The 20,857-nt window shown below is 36.3% G+C and overlaps 1 protein-coding gene across 2 annotated transcripts in view; it reads left to right on the top strand.

The window, feature by feature from the left end:
- The window catches only part of LEPR (leptin receptor), a 91,154-nt gene extending 81,998 nt beyond the window's left edge, over positions 1-9,156 (top strand). The window contains exon 20 of one of the 2 annotated variants that reach the window (XM_047788754.1): positions 7,807-9,156. In XM_047788754.1, the coding sequence (XP_047644710.1) occupies positions 7,807-8,634 (828 nt within the window). In that variant the 3' untranslated portion in view covers positions 8,635-9,156. Of the gene's footprint in view, positions 1-4,453; positions 6,719-7,806 lie in introns of those variants that run through there. The other variant, XM_047788755.1, reaches the window with a different exon arrangement.
- Positions 9,157-20,857: the final 11,701 nt, after the last annotated feature.

Below are 20,857 nucleotides of genomic sequence, written 5' to 3'. Positions count from 1 at the left end.
AGAGATGGAAAAAATGAATATTTTGAGATACTTCCCTCAAATCAAAAGAAAACATTTGTTTAATTAACCACGGTATGTCAGAATAGGATGATACCATGTGTGACTGAAAATCAATTCTCATAATTATTTCCCGTTGATTTTCTTTCTTTTGTATGTTCCACTTCCTTATACCTTTTAAAATTACTTAAAAAATAATATAGATACATGAAGTGGAATAATATGAAATACCTGTGTACTAACACAATATCTTAAAATTTTCTTGTTTGCCTTTTTTTTTTTTTTTTTTGGCTTTTTAGGGCCACACTCAAAGCATATGGAGGTTCCCAGGCTAGGGGTCGAATTGGAGCTGTAGTCACCAGCCTACACCACAGTCACAGCAACTCGGGATCTGAGCCATGTCTGCGACCTACACCACACCTCATGGCAATGCTGGATCCTCAACCCACTGAGCAAGGCCAGGGATGGAACCTGCAACCTCATGGTTCCTAGTCGGATTCATTTCTGCTGTGCCACAATGGGAACTCCAAAAGAATCTTCTTCAACTCCATTTCTTATTCCATGAAATAGACTTTCCTGGAGCTCCCTTAACCTTGTTTCTTCTTCTTCTTTTTTTTTTTAATGAAGACATTGGCCCTCCTAGCTTTCCCTCCATTTCTCCCTCTACTTCCCAATCTCTGTCAACTACAACTTTACACATTTACTTAAGTCAAGGTTGATAATATGTTCTGTGCTATAATTTGTCTGTGGGTTCATTAAAAAAAAAAAAACCAGCAAATTGCATTTACATTGTTACAAGTAGGTAAATATTGTTCCTTGCAGAACCAAGTAATATAATGTGATTACACTTCTTGGTCATTCCAGTGTCACAGAATACTTTTTAAAAAGATTAAAAACACTCCACCTATTGAACTAAATTGTTCCAAATTTTAGTTGGCTTCATTTTTATTTTTTATGTTTTTGTGTGTGTTTTTTTGTTGTGTTTTGTTTTGAGTTTCTAATTGCTTCCTTAACTTGCTGCACCCCATGGGGACTTCCTCTAATTGCTTCTTAAGTTTATTTATTTATTTATTTATGTTTTTATTTTTTTGTCTTTTTGTCTTTTTTCACAGGCTGCACCCATGGCATATGGAGGTTCCCAGACTAGGGGTCCAATCGGAGCTGTAGCCACCGGCCTACACCACATCCCACAGCAATGTGGGATCCGAGCTGAGTCTGCGACCTACACCACAGCTCACAGCAGCGCCGGATCCTTAACCCATTGAGCAAGGCCAGGGATCGAATCCGAAACCTCATGGTTCCTAGTCGAATTCATTAACCACTGAGCCACTACAGGAACTCCTATTTTTTATTTTTATTATACCTCTGTGTCCTGCCATCATATAAGTTTCTTCACTGGAGACTTTTTTCCAGGGCTCTCCGTCCAGGAAACCCTCTATCCTCCTTCTGAAGTCGGGATTAGGACTTTTCTAAAATAGCTGCAAGCCATCACTGAATTTTCCCGTAACTGGTTTCTAGTGATTACTGTTTTCTAGATTTTTTTTTCTTTCCTCTTTCTTGATTAACTATATCCTTCTATAACTTGCTAGGAAATGTTGTGTAAGTCAGAGTCTCTGCATGCCTGAAATTCCTTTTATTGTGCCTTTCTTGATCGCTAGTTTGGTGGAATATCAATGTCCAGGTTGAACAATAAAACCTTTCCAATAAAACTTTTCAAACAATTCCTGCCTTAAGATCTAGTAACCAGTCTCGCTTCTGAGTAGTCAGATGCTCTTCTGATTTTTACTCCTCACAGGTTATTTGCAGTTTTCTCACTTTTAAAATATTCTCCCCATTCAATGATCTAAAATTAGTGATAAGTTTGGGGAGATGCTTTTTCATTTAACTATGTCCTCATTTGAAGACGCTTATGATTCCATGTCTCCTGTCAGAGAACTCTTAAGAAATTATATTTATATTATTTCTTTGATAAATTTTCTTCTCGTTCTAGAATCTGTATTAAATAGATGTTGGACCCTCCACGTAGATCTTCTATATATATATTTTTATTGTTATTTCCCCAACACAATTTTTTTTCCCCACTGTACAGCATGGGGACCCTGTTACACATACAGGTATACATACTTTTTTCTCCCATTGTCATATTTTTCAATCTCTTCTCGAATACGTTTATTTTTGTTTTACATTTGAGATCTTGCCAGTGCTTCTGTTGAAATTTTATTTGCTATTATATTTGTAAATTTCCGAGTATTCCTTTTCAGTGTATTCTGCATGCAATCTTTTCTTAAATCTTACTAGAAATACCAATTAGAGGATCATTGTTTGTTTTAAAAATTCTTTTTTCTTCTGTTCCCTGAATTCTCTGTTTTTGCTAGGGTCATGTTTTCCTGCTGTTTATCTTGGCCTTTCGTTTTTTAAAATCTCACACTTGCCCCAAATATCTGGTAATCCTTTGTTTTTCCTTCATGTTTAAGAATGAAACCATAGACACGCTGGCTGGGAGAGCCTGCGCACGTAGGCAGGGATTGTTGTCCTCGGTGGGTAGATGGGGCTCTGGCTAGATGAGGAAAGATGTGCTCAGAGACATCTGTACCAACAGCTGCTAGAGTCCTTCCTCCGCAGGTAGTTCCTTGGTCATGTCTGAGAACAAAATGTCAATTTGGGTGTGGAGAGTAGTTCTAATATGAAGGCTCTTCCATACACAGCAAAGGGGTAGAAGAGATTCCATATGCAGGGTTTCCAGTTTTCAGCCCAAGATCTCATTTCTTCCTGTGGTTTCACTTGTAGTTTCTTCACACACACACACCCCATTGTATTCAACAACACACCCTGGCTTTCCCTCCAGCTACAGCCCACTCTGGATATATTCTTTGGTCATCTCCTTTGGTCTCCACTCTACCATTTGTTTTCCATCTTTTAGAAATTCAAAATCCCATTCCCTCTCAACCTTCTCAGATTCTCTTCTTTGTCATGGGTATATATTTGATTTATTCACATACTTTCATTCTAACCGTCTCTGCAGAGGTAAGAGAGAAATATAGATGCTCAAACTGTCATCTTGAACCAGAATATTTCTCTACACCATTTCTCTTTGTAATTTAAAAATAAGAATCTTTAAAAAGTTTTTAAACAGCATAAAAATAAAAATTTTAAACAAAGGTTGAATTCTTGTCATGGGAAAATGTTATTGCAATGACTCAAGAACCTTGCTTTTCTTCTAACTCAAATCTCGCAGTGTTTAAAAGTCTAGCCAATTAGGTTTTTTTTTTACCTTTTTCTTTAGCATTTTTGTATAATCTATTATTTTCTTCCTCTAAATCCAAACCATCTATTATACAGGGGGTCTGACCCTGCTTCTTTGCTGTCTACATTCTATTTCTACAAGCATGTACTCAACTTAACAACCTGCCTTAAGGGTGTTAAATCTAAACCCAAATGGATTTTTTTTCTTGTGATTCAAAGACTATGCTAGAATCCTCACCCTAGTTCTCCAAAGAAGCGGATGAGCAACCAAAGCTCCCAGAACACCATCCTCATGGGTCCTAAGCAGAGCATCCCTGAAATTGCTAGAATGGCTTGCAGAAGCATGAAAGAGCTGATGCAGTTTTGAGTTAGAAGTTCTGTTGAGAAATGCACATGACTGGGCTTAGAAGTGTGTATTGCAGTCCCCTAAAATATGACTTCTTGTTCTTAATATCTATATATGTGCCCTTGGAATTATAAGGAGCCAGAAGAAAGGATAAATTCATCAACTCAAAGCTATCACAACAAATAGAAAAAGCAAAACAACATGATTCTCCTGCCTACTTGTGTTTGGGATGTCGTCTCATCTTCCATTGTGTTCTAGAATGTTGAAGGAGGACCAAAAAAGTTAGGGTCCTCCCTCTGCTATCATTAACTGTGCAGCTTTAAGCCTTGATTACGTTGTCTATAAAAAGGGAGCCATGTGAGCTTGACAGTTTTTTTAGGGTTTTTTTTTTTTTTCTGAACGGAAAAAAATCATGATAAATGTTCTGTCATTCTACTCCTCTTCACTATTTCAGCTCTTTTTTAATTTTTAAATTTTTGTCTTCAGAGCTCTACTCTTTTACTCTTTCTTGTTCCGAACTCTCTAATACTGCTGTTGCTCCTCCACTGCTTTTTTATTTTTCCAACACTTTGTTCTTCTCTCCTTTTACTTATCCTGTTAGTCCTCTGTAGTTTTTCCTTTTCTAGGATCCTTAAGGTTGTTCTTAGGGTGATGTTAAGGAGTGCATTAAGGAAATGGAAGAGGCCCCCGAGGTTCAAAATTTTATCTTTTCCTAAAAACATGCATAGCTATAGTATAACACAGGAATTTATTATAATCAAGCACCCCTGTCTGATAGAACAGCTTTTTGAAATCTTTTATCTTTTGTTTTCTGAGTGATTTTTTTTTTATTTTGCTTTCTTATTTTGTTTTATTTTATCTGAACAGAGAACGGACATTCTTTGAAGTCTAATCATGATCACTGCAGATGAATCCAATCTACCAACTTGCCATCTACTCTATAGAGTATTAGAAGATTTTTACATTTCGAAGAAGGGGAGACAATGTAAACAAATTTGGTGGGATTCTTGAGAACTAAAATGTGGTGGATTATGTTGATTTAGAACTTAAAATAGATGGGTGAATTTGAGGTCCAAACTATAGGTCTGAATCCAATTCAGTTTGGATGTATGATTACTTTTCAAGTCATCTAAAGTCTAAATAGTAATATTTAGGAGATCTGGCTTTTGCTTTGTCATTTGCCTGGTCATGAAACATTAAAAATTATAACTGTTGCTCTTACTACATATCTATTAGATATCATCAAACATCTAACAGACAATGTTCTAACTGGATGAGAATGGCAACTTCTGACACATTGCAAGTACAATGGCTCTAAATATAGAATACAGTAAAAGTGTTTATGTTTTATGTCCAAAATTTTCCACTTTATATTCTTTTATGTACACTTTAGCCTATAAACTGACTGATTTGAGTAGTCTTTTGAATGTCTTGTGGCGTTTATATATTTCTAATTTTGATTATTATAGGAATTTTTGTTTTTGATAGCCTTGAAAATGACTTAAGTCCTGATTTCCCTTTCAGTTTAAAGCAAGCCGGAAGTTACTGTTTGTTCTGGTCAAAGGCCAGTAGAAGTTACAGTTCATATCAGGATGACCCGACATATGCCGGTCAGATTGACCAGATCAGAAAATACATCAGCCTCCAATATAGACTCCTTGTGAAATTTTTGACCAGATTTACTCTGAACCACCCAAAGTTTCTGGCAGGCAGGGAAATGGGCAGTGTTGCAAAAACGGAGACTCTCTGGAGCTTTTAGAAATAGTTCATGGCAAACACAGGACTTTACTCCCTGAGCAAAAGGCCACCTGCTGTTTCTGTGGACTTGTGTGTTATGTTGCTCACATTCAAAATAAACCAAAGCCTCTGTTTGATGAACCCATATGATAGTCAAATTTAGGCTACGGAATGGAGTACTTACATTTAGATTTCATGCATAGTTTGACTCGAATGTTTAAAAAAACAACTAAAAATCACAAAGAATGTGCCTTCCCCCCCTTCATTGACTTTTAATAGATGTCATTGGAATGTAAAATCTAAGTGCGAAAATATGAAAGGATATTCTTTAATTCCTGTCAGCTGAATACATATTTAGTATGCTTCCAGACTGTTCTAAAATAGTTGAAACTTAGAGGCATATAGTGGCTGAAATGATTTTTTAATAAATATACTTTTAATAAAAGTTTGTGACCCACTGATAAAATATGCCTTGATAATATATAGACGTATAACTTCTTATTAATTATTAGTGAAATCTCTCATCAAGTGCATTTGAAGACATGCACATTATTTGGCATCCGTGATCAGTTGACAATTATGAAGTTTTAAAGGGCATGAAATATACCAAATGTCATTTGAAGAACATGTGTTCGACTGCATGCTATGGTCTCTCTGTGTGTTTTTTTTAATTTTCATATTGAAAGCATGCAATTCCTTTATATGGAGATCTTAATTTCTAGGTTCATTTAAATTTTAAGAGATTTAATACACAATAGTAGTAACATTTAAAAGAACCAAAATGATAGATTGATGCCAGTTGACTAGGGTATTTAGCTGTTGACTAAAAGTTTCGTGGGTATGTAATCCCACCAATCTAGCCAAAAAAAAAAAAAATCAAGAAAATATTTGAAAGAACTTATAAATCTAATTATAGATTTCTGTCAGAAAGAAAATAGGCACAGGGACACTTTTCATATATTTTGTCCATAGAATAATAGAAGAGGTTGTGTTAATAAAGTGTTTGTTATTATGCAGTATTTTAATATCTGTACAAGTCTATTCCATTATAAAGCATCTGGCATATTTATTCCTTTATGATTATAATCACCACTATATTTCATTTAAGAGTTCAAAGCTGTGTTAAGTGAATTGTGTTTTTATGTGGAATATATTTGCCATTATGAAGAATAGTTGGTTATATTGTTATTTCAAGCAATTAATTAGAATTTATTCTGTCAGTTTAAAATCATAAAATTCAAAAATTTAATTCTATATGTAACATATAAATAGAAATTTCTAATGCACGTCATTCAGTTGTGTTAATTTTTCAGTGTGATGTGTCCACAGCATTCTTTATTTTGCATTTCTTTTTTCAATATGTTTACATTGTATGAGTTGAGCTTTTGCACACAAATTCTTGCCTTGTAGCTGCTTGGCAGGATTTTTCATTGTAATGTAACCACCTTTCTTATAAAAAAATATGATGTGTATTTATTTTGTGTCTTTGTCTTCATTCCACATGTCATATAGTTTGTATTTTTATATGAAGTTATTTACAAGGAAAAGTCTTGAAAAGTTTGTGATCATCCCTTTCATCTTCATTGTTTTCAACAAATAGGTATTTAGTTCTTTTTTCCTGACAATCGTAAACAGGTTCTTAGTGTGACATAAGGCAGATAAGTCCTTAACAGTCAGTCACATATAGTTTACCTTCATATCATATGTCATGGAGTAGTTATTTTAGCTATAGCTGTTTTGCTCATTCGACTTTATATCAATTCATTTTTTTAATTTGAGGCTTAAAATTTCAGTTTGTGTGGGAGTTCCCATCATGGCTCAGCAGTTAACAAACCCCACTTGTAGCAATGAGGACGTGGGTTCGATCCCTGGCCTTGCTCAGTGGGTTAAGGATCCGGCGTTGCTGTGAGCTGTGGTGTAGGTCACAGACACGGTTCGGATCCTGTGTGGCTGTGGCTGTGGCATAGGCTGGCTGGCAGCTGCAGCTCCGATTCAACCCCTAGCCTGGGAACCTTCATATGCCGTGGGTGTGGTCCTAAAAATACAAAGTATAATTTGCTTTATAGGAATATTAGGCATTCTTCCAAAGATAGTACTTTGTAATTACAGTAAACAATCTTTGTTGAGAGCTAATAAGTATTTTCAGACACCGTTTACTTTATTCCTTGCCGCATTGCCGTGGAGTAAATATTGAACACAGTTTTACAGGTGAAGGAACTGAAAGGCAGAGAGGTTAATGAACTTGTCCATGGTCACAGAAACAGAAGGATTCAAACTGAGTCCACTTCCTCCCACTTTTAAACACTATTCTACGGCCTCTCCCTTTTAATTTTTGATATGTTTCAGTCCAAACCCAGTTGATTTGTGACGACTTGACTTACGTCTCTTGGTATTTTCACCCTTCCATTTCTTCAATGATGTCATAGTGAAGCAAAACGATTTTTTAAACACAATTGAGCATTAAAATCTGTCTTTTCTTTTAGCCGGAAACATTTGAGCATCTTTTTATCAAGCACACAGAATCAGTGACATTTGGCCCTCTTCTTTTGGAGCCTGAAACCATTTCAGAAGATATCAGTGTTGATACATTACGGAAAAATAAGGATGAGATGGTGCCACCAACTACAGTCTCTCTACTCTTGACAACTCCGGATCTTGAAAAGAGTTCAGTTTGTATTAGTGACCAACGCAGCAGTGCCCACTTCTCTGAGGCTGAGAGCATGGAGATAACTTGTGAGGATGAAAATAGAAGACAGCCCTCTATTAAATATGCCACCCTGCTCAGCAGCTCTAAATCAGGTGAAACTGAGCAAGAGCAAGAACTTGTAAGCAGCTTGGTCAGCAGATGCTTCTCTAGCAGCAATTCCCTACCGAAAGAGTCTTTCTCGAATAGCTCATGGGAGATAGAAACCCAGGCATTTTTTATTTTATCAGATCAGCATCCCAATATGATTTCACCACACCTTTCCTTCTCAGAAGGATTGGATGAACTTATGAAGTTTGAGGGAAATTTCCCCAAAGAACATAATGACGAAAGGTCTGTCTATTATTTAGGAGTCACCTCAATCAAAAAGAGAGAGAGTGATGTGTTTTTGACTGATGAGTCAAGAGTGCGGTGCCCATTCCCAGCCCACTGTTTATTCGCTGACATCAAAATCCTCCAGGAGAGCTGTTCACACCTTGTAGAAAATAATTTCAATTTAGGAACTTCTGGTCAGAAGACTTTTGTATCTTACATGCCTCAATTTCAAACTTGTTCAACTCAGACTCAGAAGATAATGGAAAACAAGATGTATGACCTAACCGTCTAAGTTCATTCCAGAAACATCTCAGATTTATGATGGGATGAGTCATATTATGGGTAATATATTCTACATGGTGTTCCATAGGAGAAAGAAAAAAATTGAGTCAAATTTGAAAATGACTTCAAAAGTTAAAGAGATCTGTTTGTCCACACTCCGTAATATAGAAAAAAAAAAATGTGAGAAAGCCTTCAAGAGCCTGGTAATGTAGACCCACTCTTCTAATGATTCTCTTAACCGGCTACAGTGGGAAGTTCTCGAATGCCTTGTGTCTAGCTAGAAACAAGCCCAACAATACTAGCGTTTTGAGCATTAATCTCATGTAGAAAGAGCTAATCCGTCCGAATTACACATACATCTGAAAGAAGACTTCAGACTAACACTTGTGAAATGTGAATGTCTTCAAGAGTGTGATTGTTTTACCTTGAGGTGTCTTTGTTTTACACTAATTTACACATACACATATGCACACTTGTATCTAATAGGCATCCTGTACATTGTTAAATATATGATGTACTTGTTTTTGTGCTACTAGGTTGTGTGATTTGAAGATGTTTCAATTTAACAAATTCCCTGAGCACTTGCTCTTTGGTAGGAACTCCACTAAATGTTGCAGATAAGCAGAGGATTTAGCCCTGGCCTAGAGGATGTGCTTGTGAAAATATTCAAGAAACCAATCTTTATGCATCAAAACTAAGATCTGTGCCATAGAATGAATCTACCTATTTAATGGCAATACCCACAAGTATTTTGATGACAACACAAGCCCTTGTGAAAACATGTTTGCCTTAACTCTTCTTTATAAAAGATGTTGAAATGCTCACTTGATGATACAGCTAGAATGCCAAATGTTACTGCGTATCACTATGGCGTTTTTGTCTTCCCCATTCCCTCTTGCATGTACACCTTTTTTTTTCCTCTCTCTTACTGAGCATTTTCTCTTTAAACTAACTCCTTTGCTAATACTTTCCATACTTTAGCTCAATTAATTATTGATGTAATTGTATGAGACATGTACTATTATTATATTCCTTTAAAAGATGATAAAATTCAGTAATTTGCCAGGGGTCACAGAGTTAGTGGAATCCAAATTTCTTTTTCTTTTTTTTTTTTTTTTTTGCTTTTTAGGGCCAAACCTGCAAAATGTGAAAGTTTCCAGGCTAGGAGTCGAATCAGCTACAGCTGCCTGCCTACGTTACAGCCACAGCAACGCAGGATCCCAGCTGCATCTGTGACCTACACCACAGCTCATGGCAATGCTGGATCCCCAACCCAATGAGCAAGGCCAGGGATTGAACCTGCATCTTCATGGATACTACCTGGATTCACCTCTACTGTGCCACAGTGGGAACTCTCGGAATCTAGATTTAAATCCAGCTCTTCTTGATGCTAGTGGTTATATTTTTAACCAACACCTTGCCATTCATTGAAAAAAAAGGAAAAAAAAATGACTTGTAATCAGTTTACTAAGTAGAATTGTAGTGCTGGATGAAAATTAAGTGAGCATTACACAGGTGTTTTCTTTGCCTTTAAAGGCTTTATTGTTTGTTTCAGTTCTTAGTATGGAAAGAAAATCCAAAGACAGCATATTGAACAACAAACTAAATTAAAAAACCTGCAGAGATTGTTGTTCAATGGGAATAAGCAAGAATTGCAAGGTTATCAGTATCATCAGAATAACTTAGTCCTCAAAAGTATTCCTATGAGCTGCCACATGTCGCTAGCTTTATACTTAGACTGAGAGAAGAGTCTGCTGAATTACTATTACCATAAATAAAGTCTCGCACTCTGTCTCTATTCTGGTTGTGGCCATATGAAATGAGTGATCCTAAACAGTGACAAAGCTCTCAGATCCCAGTTAATAAATACGTTTTCACATTTCATGGTCATTTACCAATGAGAAATCAGTCAAGCTGTTGCAGGTCTTAAGTATTATTGAGATATCTCAGGATCTCACATGGTTAACCCATCACCCTCTTACAAGAGAGAGGTAGAGGGCCCATGTCAACCCACTGGATAATTAATTCTATACAAAGATAGAAGAAAACATTTAAAAAAAATTTCACCATTTAAAAAGAATTAAAAGTGTATAGAGAGAATTATAACATGTATAGAAATTTTGGTAAAATTGACCATTATTTTTAATACTATACATGGAATTTACTTAGATAGAAAGTTACATTCTGCCCCATTCTGCATATAATTAGGGATTAAACTTGGAGCAAGTCCCCTGAGACACAACATTCTGCCATTCATCTGTGCTGCAGGACCTAGAACAACAGGAAAGAGAAACTGATAAATGGTCCAGTCAGCCCAAGGTTTTGTCATGCTCTGTGTACACTCTAGTGAATTCCTGAATCCTGGGAACAGAACTCCTGAGACCACAATAGTGCCCCATGTCCAAGTGGAAGGAATTTAGTGGTAGTGCATTAAGCTGACATCATTGAGGCCATTCTGGTGCAGCTTCAGTTCCCAAAGCATTTCAGAAATTGAAATCCCAAGGGATATTCCTTCATGGAGAGGGTTGAAGTAAGTGCTAGATTTGGGCCTTTTTTTTTTTTGTCTTTTCTAGGACTGCACCCATGGCATATTAGGCTAGGGGTCTAATCAGAGCTGTAGCCTCCGGCCTAAGCCAAAGCCACAGCAACGTGGAATCTGAGCCACGTCTGCGACCTACACCACAGCTCACAGCAATGCTGGATCCTTAACCCACTGAGCAAGGCCAGGGATTGAACCTGCAACCTGATGGTTCCTAGTCGGGTTCTTTAACCACTGAGCCATGATGGGAACTCTGAGTTTGGCCTATTGATGTATGGATTTAGATCAGTTTTAAGGTCAGTGTGCTAGGGATCTATTTTTCACTTTTGTAAGTCCATTTCACTCTATATATGACTAGAGATTAGTGGGTCTTTATGAAAATTATCTGCCATTTCGGTTGTCTTAGAATGTTTTATACTTTGGTATGGTCAGATAGTCTCCCTATCTTTGCAGAGGTTCTATAGAAAAATTTGAAGGGAGAGTGGAGCTGAAGTATAGGTTTGCAATTTTAAACTTAGGGTAAATCTAGAATTCTGAGTATTTCATGTAAAGGCCTTAAATTGGCACACAAGCTGCTAACCAGTCTCTCAAAATCTGAACTTTATGAAAAAACAGAAAATAATTTGAGCTCTGACTTCAAGTCTAAACAGATTGATGAAGATAAATTATTTGTCAGGGTTAACAAGATGATAGATTTCCTAAGTTAAAGCTCCTAAGAAGAAAGAGGAAGCAAAAAGTTAAGGTACACTTAACTACAAGACTAGGGTCCTCCTATTGGAGCCCTATGTTCCTGTTTAGAGATGAGCTACATATTGACCAGAGGAATAGAAACAGCCTTTTATTTTTAAGCTTAGTCTCAAGTAGTGAAACATCTTGGATGAAACTCCCCAACCAGTAGGTGATCCTGGACCAAGAATAAGGTTTTACAACCCTAAGCATGACATTCTTCTACCTCCTCTCATCCCTTTCCAATAAAACTGACTCCCTGTTTCCAAATACCAAATGTAGGGTCATATTTCCTTAAGAGTAATCATTTTAACGACGCAAAAAGCTAAGGGAAAATAAACTTCCTCTGCAAATTGATGCCAGATTCAAAGCTACTTTGGTTGGCATAATAAAAAGATTAGGTTTAAGAGTTGTGCCCATAGGGCTTGTGTGAACTTGAACAATGTGCCAAATGCTTCAAGTCACACTGCAGCCATATGTCACCTAGACATGAATGACAAGACTTCTCTCCAAATTATTTCCTGTAGTCTTCAGAAGAAATGTGTTCTACTTTTCATCTTTCAAGGATCATCTTGAGAGTTACAAACAAATAGTAATTTTTTACTATTGAAAGAACACATTCTCAAATTTTAAAACCCCAAATTAAAATTATCCACTTGGCTATGACTAAAAGAATCCTCATTTGAGAAAAAAAAAAAAACCCTTAAACATATTTACCAGAAAATGTGAAGAATTGTTTATAAAAAGACACTAGGGGAGTTCTCTTGTGGCATAGCAGATTAAGGATCCAGTGTTTTTTACTGCAGTGGCTTGGGTTGGTGGAGTGGCATGGGTTCAATCCCTGGCCTGGGAAATTCCACTTGCCATGGGCCATGGGCATGGCTGGAAAAAAAAAAGAAAACTTGTAAGTCAATAATTTTAATCCTTCTTGAACAATTGTTTAAAACACTAAAGCATTCCTGCACCTCACTATGATATTTGATGAGCAGGTTAGAATACAAAAGACCACAGTAGAACTGAATATTGTTGCATGTATTTGTATGAGCATCAAGAAATTGTTACCATTGGCTTTTATATTGAATGAATTATTTTTTATACAAAATTTATCAATCAATATTTATTGTGGAAAGTTGCTGATGTCTATTTTTCAAAACTAATTATGCTTAAGATGTATGGCATTAAATTCAATTTTGTGAGAATCTTTGACAGGATATTTTAAATGACTTGTCCATGCAAAAAGCCTGAAACTGAGAAATAATCTAGAAGTACTTAATTTTGTAGTGAAATACTTATATTGTAGATACTGTACTTTTAAAACTTGTCGTTAAGTATTTGGCATGCAGTTAACACTTTCTCTTTAACCACAATTGGTATGTTAATAAATGTTACAAACATTAGTGCTGAGATATGCATCACTAATTGTTCTATAAAATTTAATTATCCTAATTCTCCTTTATGTCCTTAGAGTCACAAAGAAAGAAGGATAAATATGACTGATTTTTTATCATTGTGAATTCTAAGTATTGTCAGAATTGATATGAGATAAAATATGAGGCATGGGAAGTCCAAATACAATTATTATGAATTTATTTTAGGATGACTTTATTTATTTATTTATTTATTTATTTATTTATTTATTTATTTATTTATATTTTGTCTTTTTAGGGCTGCACCCATGGCATATGGAAGTTCCCAGGCTAAGGGTCAATTGGAGTTGCAGCTGCTGGCCCATGCCCAGTCATGGCAACATAGGATCCAAGCTGCCTCTGTGACCTACACCAGAGCTCACGACAGCACAGGATCCTTTAACCATCTAAGTGAGGCTAGGGATGGAAACCAAGTCCTCATGGATACTAGTTGGGTTCGTTACCACTGAGCCACAGTGGGAATTCCCGAGTTCTTGTTCTTTTGATTCTTTCTTATAGCTTTTAATAGTCTCTTGAAATGTTATATTTTCCCTCTACTTTGTCCATATTTCCCTCTATTTCCTTTAACATGTCAATTATAATTATTTTAACATGCTTCCCTAAGTTCAATGTATGAATTTCTGAGTCTGCTTTTACTAATTGATTTATCCCTTGATTTCCTATTTTTTTTCACATTTATATAGTAATTTTTATTTGTAGGCTGGATATTATGAATAGTATGTGGTGTGGGTTCTGGATTATGCTGCTGCCCTTCATGTTCTTTTATTCTTTTTGGCAGTTAAATTATTTACAGACACCTTGGGTCCTATCTATGCTTTGTTTTAGGCTATCTGAGAAGAGTAAATTTCAGTTTTGTCCAGTCCTAGCTGTTAGTCTTTACTATTATTCCTAGGCATGACCTTTCTGGAGTTAGAATTAAATCTCCTGAATGCTGTTCAATGTCTTTTCATTATGCCTGGGATGAAACTCAAATTTCTCCAATATTATGCTCTTATTACTGATCATCTTTTAATTCACAAGCAGCTCTTTCCTATAATGATTTTTATTTTTTTTTCATTATAGCTGGTTTACAAGGCTCTGTCAATTTTCTACTCTACAGCATGGTGATCCAGTCACACATACATGTATAGATTCTTTTTTCTCACTTTATCATGCTCTATCATAAGTGACTAGATATAGTTCCCAGTGCTACACAGCAGGATCCCATTGCTTATCCATTCCAAAGGCAATAGTTTGCATCTATTAACCCCAAGTTCCCAACCCATCCTGCTCCCTCCCTTTCCCCCTTGGCAACCACAAGTGTATTCTTCAAGTCCATGATACTAGCAGCTCTTTTCTACCAAGGGTATTGGAGTTTTACCCAGTGAATGTACAGTTTAGGATTTGGCCAATGGCCCAAGGAACACCTCATATGGATTTTTGAAGATTCCTTTCAACAGCTTGCTCCCATTGAGTATCTTACCCTCTAAACACCAACTGCCTTACCACTCAAACTCTGACACTCCCGGCATCATGGATGTTCTCTTCCTGGGTCCAGATTAGAGAATCAGAGAGAAAGCCATGGTAAATATGGAGCTTCTTCATAGGCTTTCTTTCCTCATCTCCCTGTGATATATAGTCTGTCTAATGCCAGAAAGCAGTGTGTTACATGTTTTGTTAAGTTTTATAGTTGTTTGTGGGAGAGTAAACCTGATAAAACTTCTGTGCCATGGCTACTATTAGAAGTATGCAATATTTTTTTAATTAAAAAATGTGTTCCTTTTCTTTCATATATTGAATCCCTTTTGCAGTTTTTCATTTTTTTTTTTACTTTGTAGCATTATTACCATTCATACATTTTTCCTACTTATGCTATTACATTTTTTTGACTTTTCCTTCCTTCTGGGTTTTGCATCATGCTTAGAAAAGCACACCAAATTCTAATACTTAATTGATAATTAATTTTTCTTGTATTTATGATGTTATTTGGGGGTTAATATTTTAAATTTATTTGGAATTAAATTTGGTATAAGGAGTGGAATAATTATCTAGCTTCTATGTTTTCTAAGTGGCTAATCAGCTGTCCCAACACAATTTGTTTCTGGGGAAAAAAAAAATCTTTTTTTTGCACTCACATAAAACATCACATTTATCACTTTCTACTTCTCAAGAATATTTGTATTTCTGGGCTCTCTGTTCTTTTTTATCAATTGTTCAATATATTTTCCTCTAGTACTAAGTTTATTAATTATCACAAGCTACTCAACATTTTAATATCTGAAAGGCCAAATCCCTCAACCCTGCCCATTATACCTCATTGATATTCTTTCTAGACCAATTGTATTTACTTAAATTTTTGTAAAAAAAATAATTTTGGTATTTTTTTGGAGTTAAGATAAAAATATTGAAAAATGTCATTGCTACAGTATTTAGTTGCCCAAGATTATCTGTTAATTTTAAAACCTTGAGGGAAAAATATTACTTTTATTTTCCTAAATAATAATCAAGACAAATAATTCATACCTGTAATATTAAATTCTTCCCAGAACTCACCTTGTATGCTAGACAGTAGAAATGCGATAAGTAAACTTTATGACTTTTGAAAAAAAATTTTAATTTTTTTCTAATTTTTAGGGCTGCACTCATGGCATATGAAAGTTCCCAGGCCAGAAGTCGAATCAGAGCTGTAGCTGCCGGCCTACACCACAGCCACAGCAGTGCAGGACCTAAGCCACATCTGCGACACCACAGCTCACAGCAACACCAGATCCCTGACCCACTGAGCGAGGCAAGGGATCGAATCCTTATGGATATTAGTCAGATTTGCTTCCACTGCACCACAATGGGAACTCCTAAACTTTATGCTTTAGATGTGGGGTTATAAATAGGGTGACTATCCATCTCCTCGTGTCCGGCCTAGTCTCCTTAGTCTTGTATGTATAGGACCTTTTCAATTTTATTTATGTCTCAGTTTTGACAACAAAATGTATGTTCATCCTGTAAAGGGCTAAAGAGGAGATTTTTTTTTCACCCTCTGTTTTAAGCCATTTTTCACTTACAGCTGAAAGCATCTCAACTGACAGAGAAAAGAGACAGACTTGGAGGAGTTGCCTGGTGGCCCAGCAGTTAAGGATCCAGTGTTGTTACAGAAACTGACTTGGGAGTGGGGTGACTGTGGTCACAAAAATAGCAACACAATGTGAATGATTCACAGAAGGAGGATGAATGGTTATTCTGCTTCTGGTATTAGAAAACCAGCCCGGTTAATTTGAAAAAGAAAGATGAATTCTCAGGTTGAAGGAAACCCACTGTCTTGAGGATGGCTTAAAGCCTTAACCCAATAAAATCAAATAATACTTAGTATATATTTTTTCTGCTTTTATAAATAATGAATGCCATTTACATAAGTGGAAATTCTTGACAAAATTCACCATGCCTCAAGGAGTAATATGAAGACAAGTGAACATCTATGGACCCTGTGACAAAACACAGATGAAAAAAAATCTGGATGAGAAGTTCCAACTAAACTGGCTAAAACCCATGAAATTCTCCTTAATAATCTTAGGACATTTGATAAAAGAAAAATATTCAGACACCTTCTCACAAAACAGGACTCAATACAAAAGAATAGTTGCACTGAATGCTGCTGGAGATTGAGTGGCTGAAGTGTCCCAGCAAAACTTTCGTAAGAGTCATATTTAGCATAGTGACAAGGTGGCCTGTTTTGAGGATTCCTACACAGACTAGATTTGCCGTCTGTTTTTGTCTTTACCTTATTTTGTGATCTTAGTGGGTCCTTCCCTTCTCTGGGCCTCAATTTCCTTACCTGCAAATAAGACGCTAGCCTTACTTAATTTCTTTCTTTTATTTTTGCATTTCTCTCTCTCTCTTTTTCTTTTATGGCCACACTTGCAGCATATGGAAGTTCCAAGGCTAGGGGTCAAATCAGAGCTGCAGCTGAGGCCTAAGGCACAGCCACAGCAATGCTAGATCCGAGCCGCATCTATGTCCTACACCACAGCTTACAGCAACCCCGGATCCTTAACCCACTGAGTGAGGTCAGAGATCAAACCCCCATCGTCATGGACACTGTTGTCAGGTTCTTAACCCACTGAGCCACAATGGGAACTCCTTTACTTAATTTTTGAGGTGTTTTTCAAATCCAAATTTCTAAGGCGGTCAGGGAAAATTTTTGAATCGGCAATGGATTAATGTTTCATACTGAAATTGCACCAGACTTTGTCTAAATCCTCAAGATGGCCAGATGCCCAAGCTTTTTGTTGCAGGGCCTTTAAACATTAAAGGTGTGGCAGCTGGCTCAGGAATTTGACTCTATCATCTCTTACTCATCACACTCTATTTGCTACCACATCTACTGCTTCTATCTCCTGGGCATCTCCTAATCCTCGCCATAGTTTTCAACTCCCTCTACCACCGTTCTAGTCCAGGCTTCCACACTAGCTTGTTGGATAATGGCAATTATTGGTTTTTTTCAGGCATCTGTTTGAATGTGTAACATTAGGATAGACCAATTTTTTCCAATTCTCTAATGAGAAATGAGATTAGACATCTTTCCTTGGAGTTCCCTGGCAGCTCAGCAGGTTAAAAATCCAGTATTGCCACTGCTGTTACCTTGTGTCTCTGCTGTGGTGTGGGTTTGATCCCTGGCCTGGGGAGCTGCCTCAGGTGTGGCCAAAATTTTTTAAAAAATGAGACAAACATCTAAAAAAACACCTTTTCTTATATGTTTTAGTCATTCAGATATCCACTTTTTTTGGGGGGTGGGGCATGCCCCAGACATGTGAAATTTCCTAGGCCAGGATCGAACTCAAACCACAGCAGTGACCCAAGCTACTGCAGTGATAACACCAGATCCTTAACCCACTGCACTGCAAGGAAACTTTCAGATATCCAGTTTTTCAAAGTACTTTATTAAGTCCTCTGCTTATTTTTTTTCTACTTGGTTGTTTTCTTTTGTTTCCAATTGATTTTTCAAAAATTTCTTTATATATTCTGGATGTGAATCCTTTGTCACATATGTGAATCTTCAAACATATTGGTGATAGAGTATAAATTATTATTTTCCTCATTGATTAGCATTTTTGAGTTCTGTTTAAGAAGTTTTAACCTACCCTAGGATTATCAATATATTCTTCTACTTATTTTTCACAATCCATCTAGAGTTGGATTTTTTTCATATGCTATGAGTGAAGGGGTCTCTGTATTAGTGGTTTTTTTTTTTTTTTTTGTCTTTTTGCTATTTCTTGGGCCGCTCCCGTGGCATATGGAGATTCCCAGGCTAGGGGTCTAATCGGAGCTGCAGCTGCCAGCCTACGCCAGAGCCACAGCAACGCGGGATCCGAGCCGCGTCTGTAACCTACACCACAGCTCATGGCAACGCTGGATCGTTAACCCACTGAGCAAGGGCAGGGACCAAACCTGCAACCTCATGGTTCCTGGTCGGATTCGTTAACCACTGCGCCACGATGGGAACTCCTGTATTAGTGTTTTATTGCAGTGTATAAATCATCATAAATATAGTAGCTTCATACAAATATTTTATTACCTTATTATTTCCATGGGTCAACAGTCTTGAAATGGCTTAGATCGATCTTCCATTCAGGAATCCACCAAGCTGCAATCAAGGTGTCCCCCGGGTGAGGGCCTCGTTTGAGGTTCGAGATCCTCTTCCAAGCTCATATGATAGAATTTATTTCCTCCCATCTGTTGAGTTCATGGCAGCTTGTTTCTTCAAAGCCAGCAAGGGAGAGGGGCATATTTTACTTCTTGGTTGCTGACCCTTGGATCCTACTGAAAAGGGCTCTCTTGACCAGGTGAGGTCTACCCAAGTTAATTTGTCTTTTGATTAATTTAATCCACTGATTTGAAAACTTAGTTACCTCTAAAAAAAAAAGCCTTCACCTCTGCCATATTCTACTGATTAAAACCAAGTTACAGGTCCTGCCAGCACTCAAGGGGAAGGAAATTTACAGAGCCATGGACACCAGGGGGCAAGAGTCATTAGCGACCATCTGAGTACTCTGTCTACCACAATCGCTATTTTTTTTTTCCCCTTGATACAACTGACCTAGATCCATTAATTGAGGAGACGATCTTTTGCCTCAATGGGCTAGAATGTCACTTTGTCCTAAGCATATTACGTGTGGGCCTGTATCTGGACACTATTCAGTTCCGTTATTCTCTTTGTCTGGTCTTGTGCCAATACCCATATTGTCACATGACTGTAGCTTTACTATAAATCTTGACAGCTGATAGTATAAGTCCCACAGCTTTGTTCTTTCTCATTGCATTGATCTTATATGTCCATATAGATCCTGTAATTAATTGGTTAATTTCTCAAATTATCATGTCAAGGGAATTTCCTTGACTTTTTTATAGGTCAATTTAGGAAGAATTTATATTTTAAAAGTATCAGATACTCCAATACATGAACATAGTATAGCTCTTCATTCATCTAGATTTCCTTTGATTTGAGTCAATGATTTTTTTTTTTAGTGTAAAGTTTCATATATAATTTTCTTAGATTTATTCCTTCATGTTTGATGGGTTTTTGGCTGCTATTGTAAGTGATTGCTCTAATCAGACAATATTTATTTTCTATTAGTATTGTCAGTATATAAAAATATATTCGGTTTTGTATATATACCTTATAGTTTTTATAAAGGTATTGATTAGCTCTAATAAAAGATTCATAGACCCTTTTTAGATTTTCTACCTCTTTAATGATGTAATTTGTGAATAATGATAGTTTTATTTGTTCTCATATTCTTAATTCATTTCTTTTTCTGCTTTATTGCAATGACTAGCTCTTTTATTTTAATGTTGAATAGAAGTGGTGAGAACAAACAACTTTATCTCATTACCAATCCCATGAAGGAAACTTTCAACAATTCACTATTAAATGTAACTTTTACAATAGTTTTTTTTTTTTTGGCAGTTTCTTTTACCTAAATGAAATATACATGAGCTTTATTTGACCATAACAAACTATTTTAAAGACACAAATAAGTTAGTAAAAGTATGGAACAAGTTTTATGATTCCAACACTAGTTAAAAGAAAGTTGAAGTGTCTATAATAATATCAGACAAAGTAGATTTTAAGGCAGAGAAGTAATCTAAGCAGAAATAATGACATGGTAAACAAGAAGGAAAATTAATGAAATTAAAAACTGATTCTTTAAGAAGACCAATAATATTGAGAAAGCCAGTCTGAGCAGGAAAAAAAAAGTGAAGATGCAATTACTAAAATTAGGAATGAGGCATGATTGATAACCAACAGTTTCTATAGGTAGCAAAAAGAAAAGAAAAGAATATTATAAACAATTTTATGACAGTAAGTATCAATACTTAGATGATATAGACCAATTTTTCAAAAGGCCGAAACTCCCAAAGCTCATTCAAGTAGAAACAGATAACCTAAAACACTGTAATATCTATTAAAGCAATTAAATTTGAAGTTAAAAAAATCTTCACACAAAGACAATTCCAGGCCCACTTTCCTTCACCATTGTTATCCATCCTATAAACATTCAAGGAATAAA

Source organism: Phacochoerus africanus, chromosome 8, assembly GCF_016906955.1.
Source record: "Phacochoerus africanus isolate WHEZ1 chromosome 8, ROS_Pafr_v1, whole genome shotgun sequence".
NCBI lineage: Eukaryota > Metazoa > Chordata > Mammalia > Artiodactyla > Suidae > Phacochoerus > Phacochoerus africanus.
The sequence above is the reverse complement of the archived record's forward strand: the minus strand, read 5'-3'. Positions and strand labels throughout refer to the sequence as shown.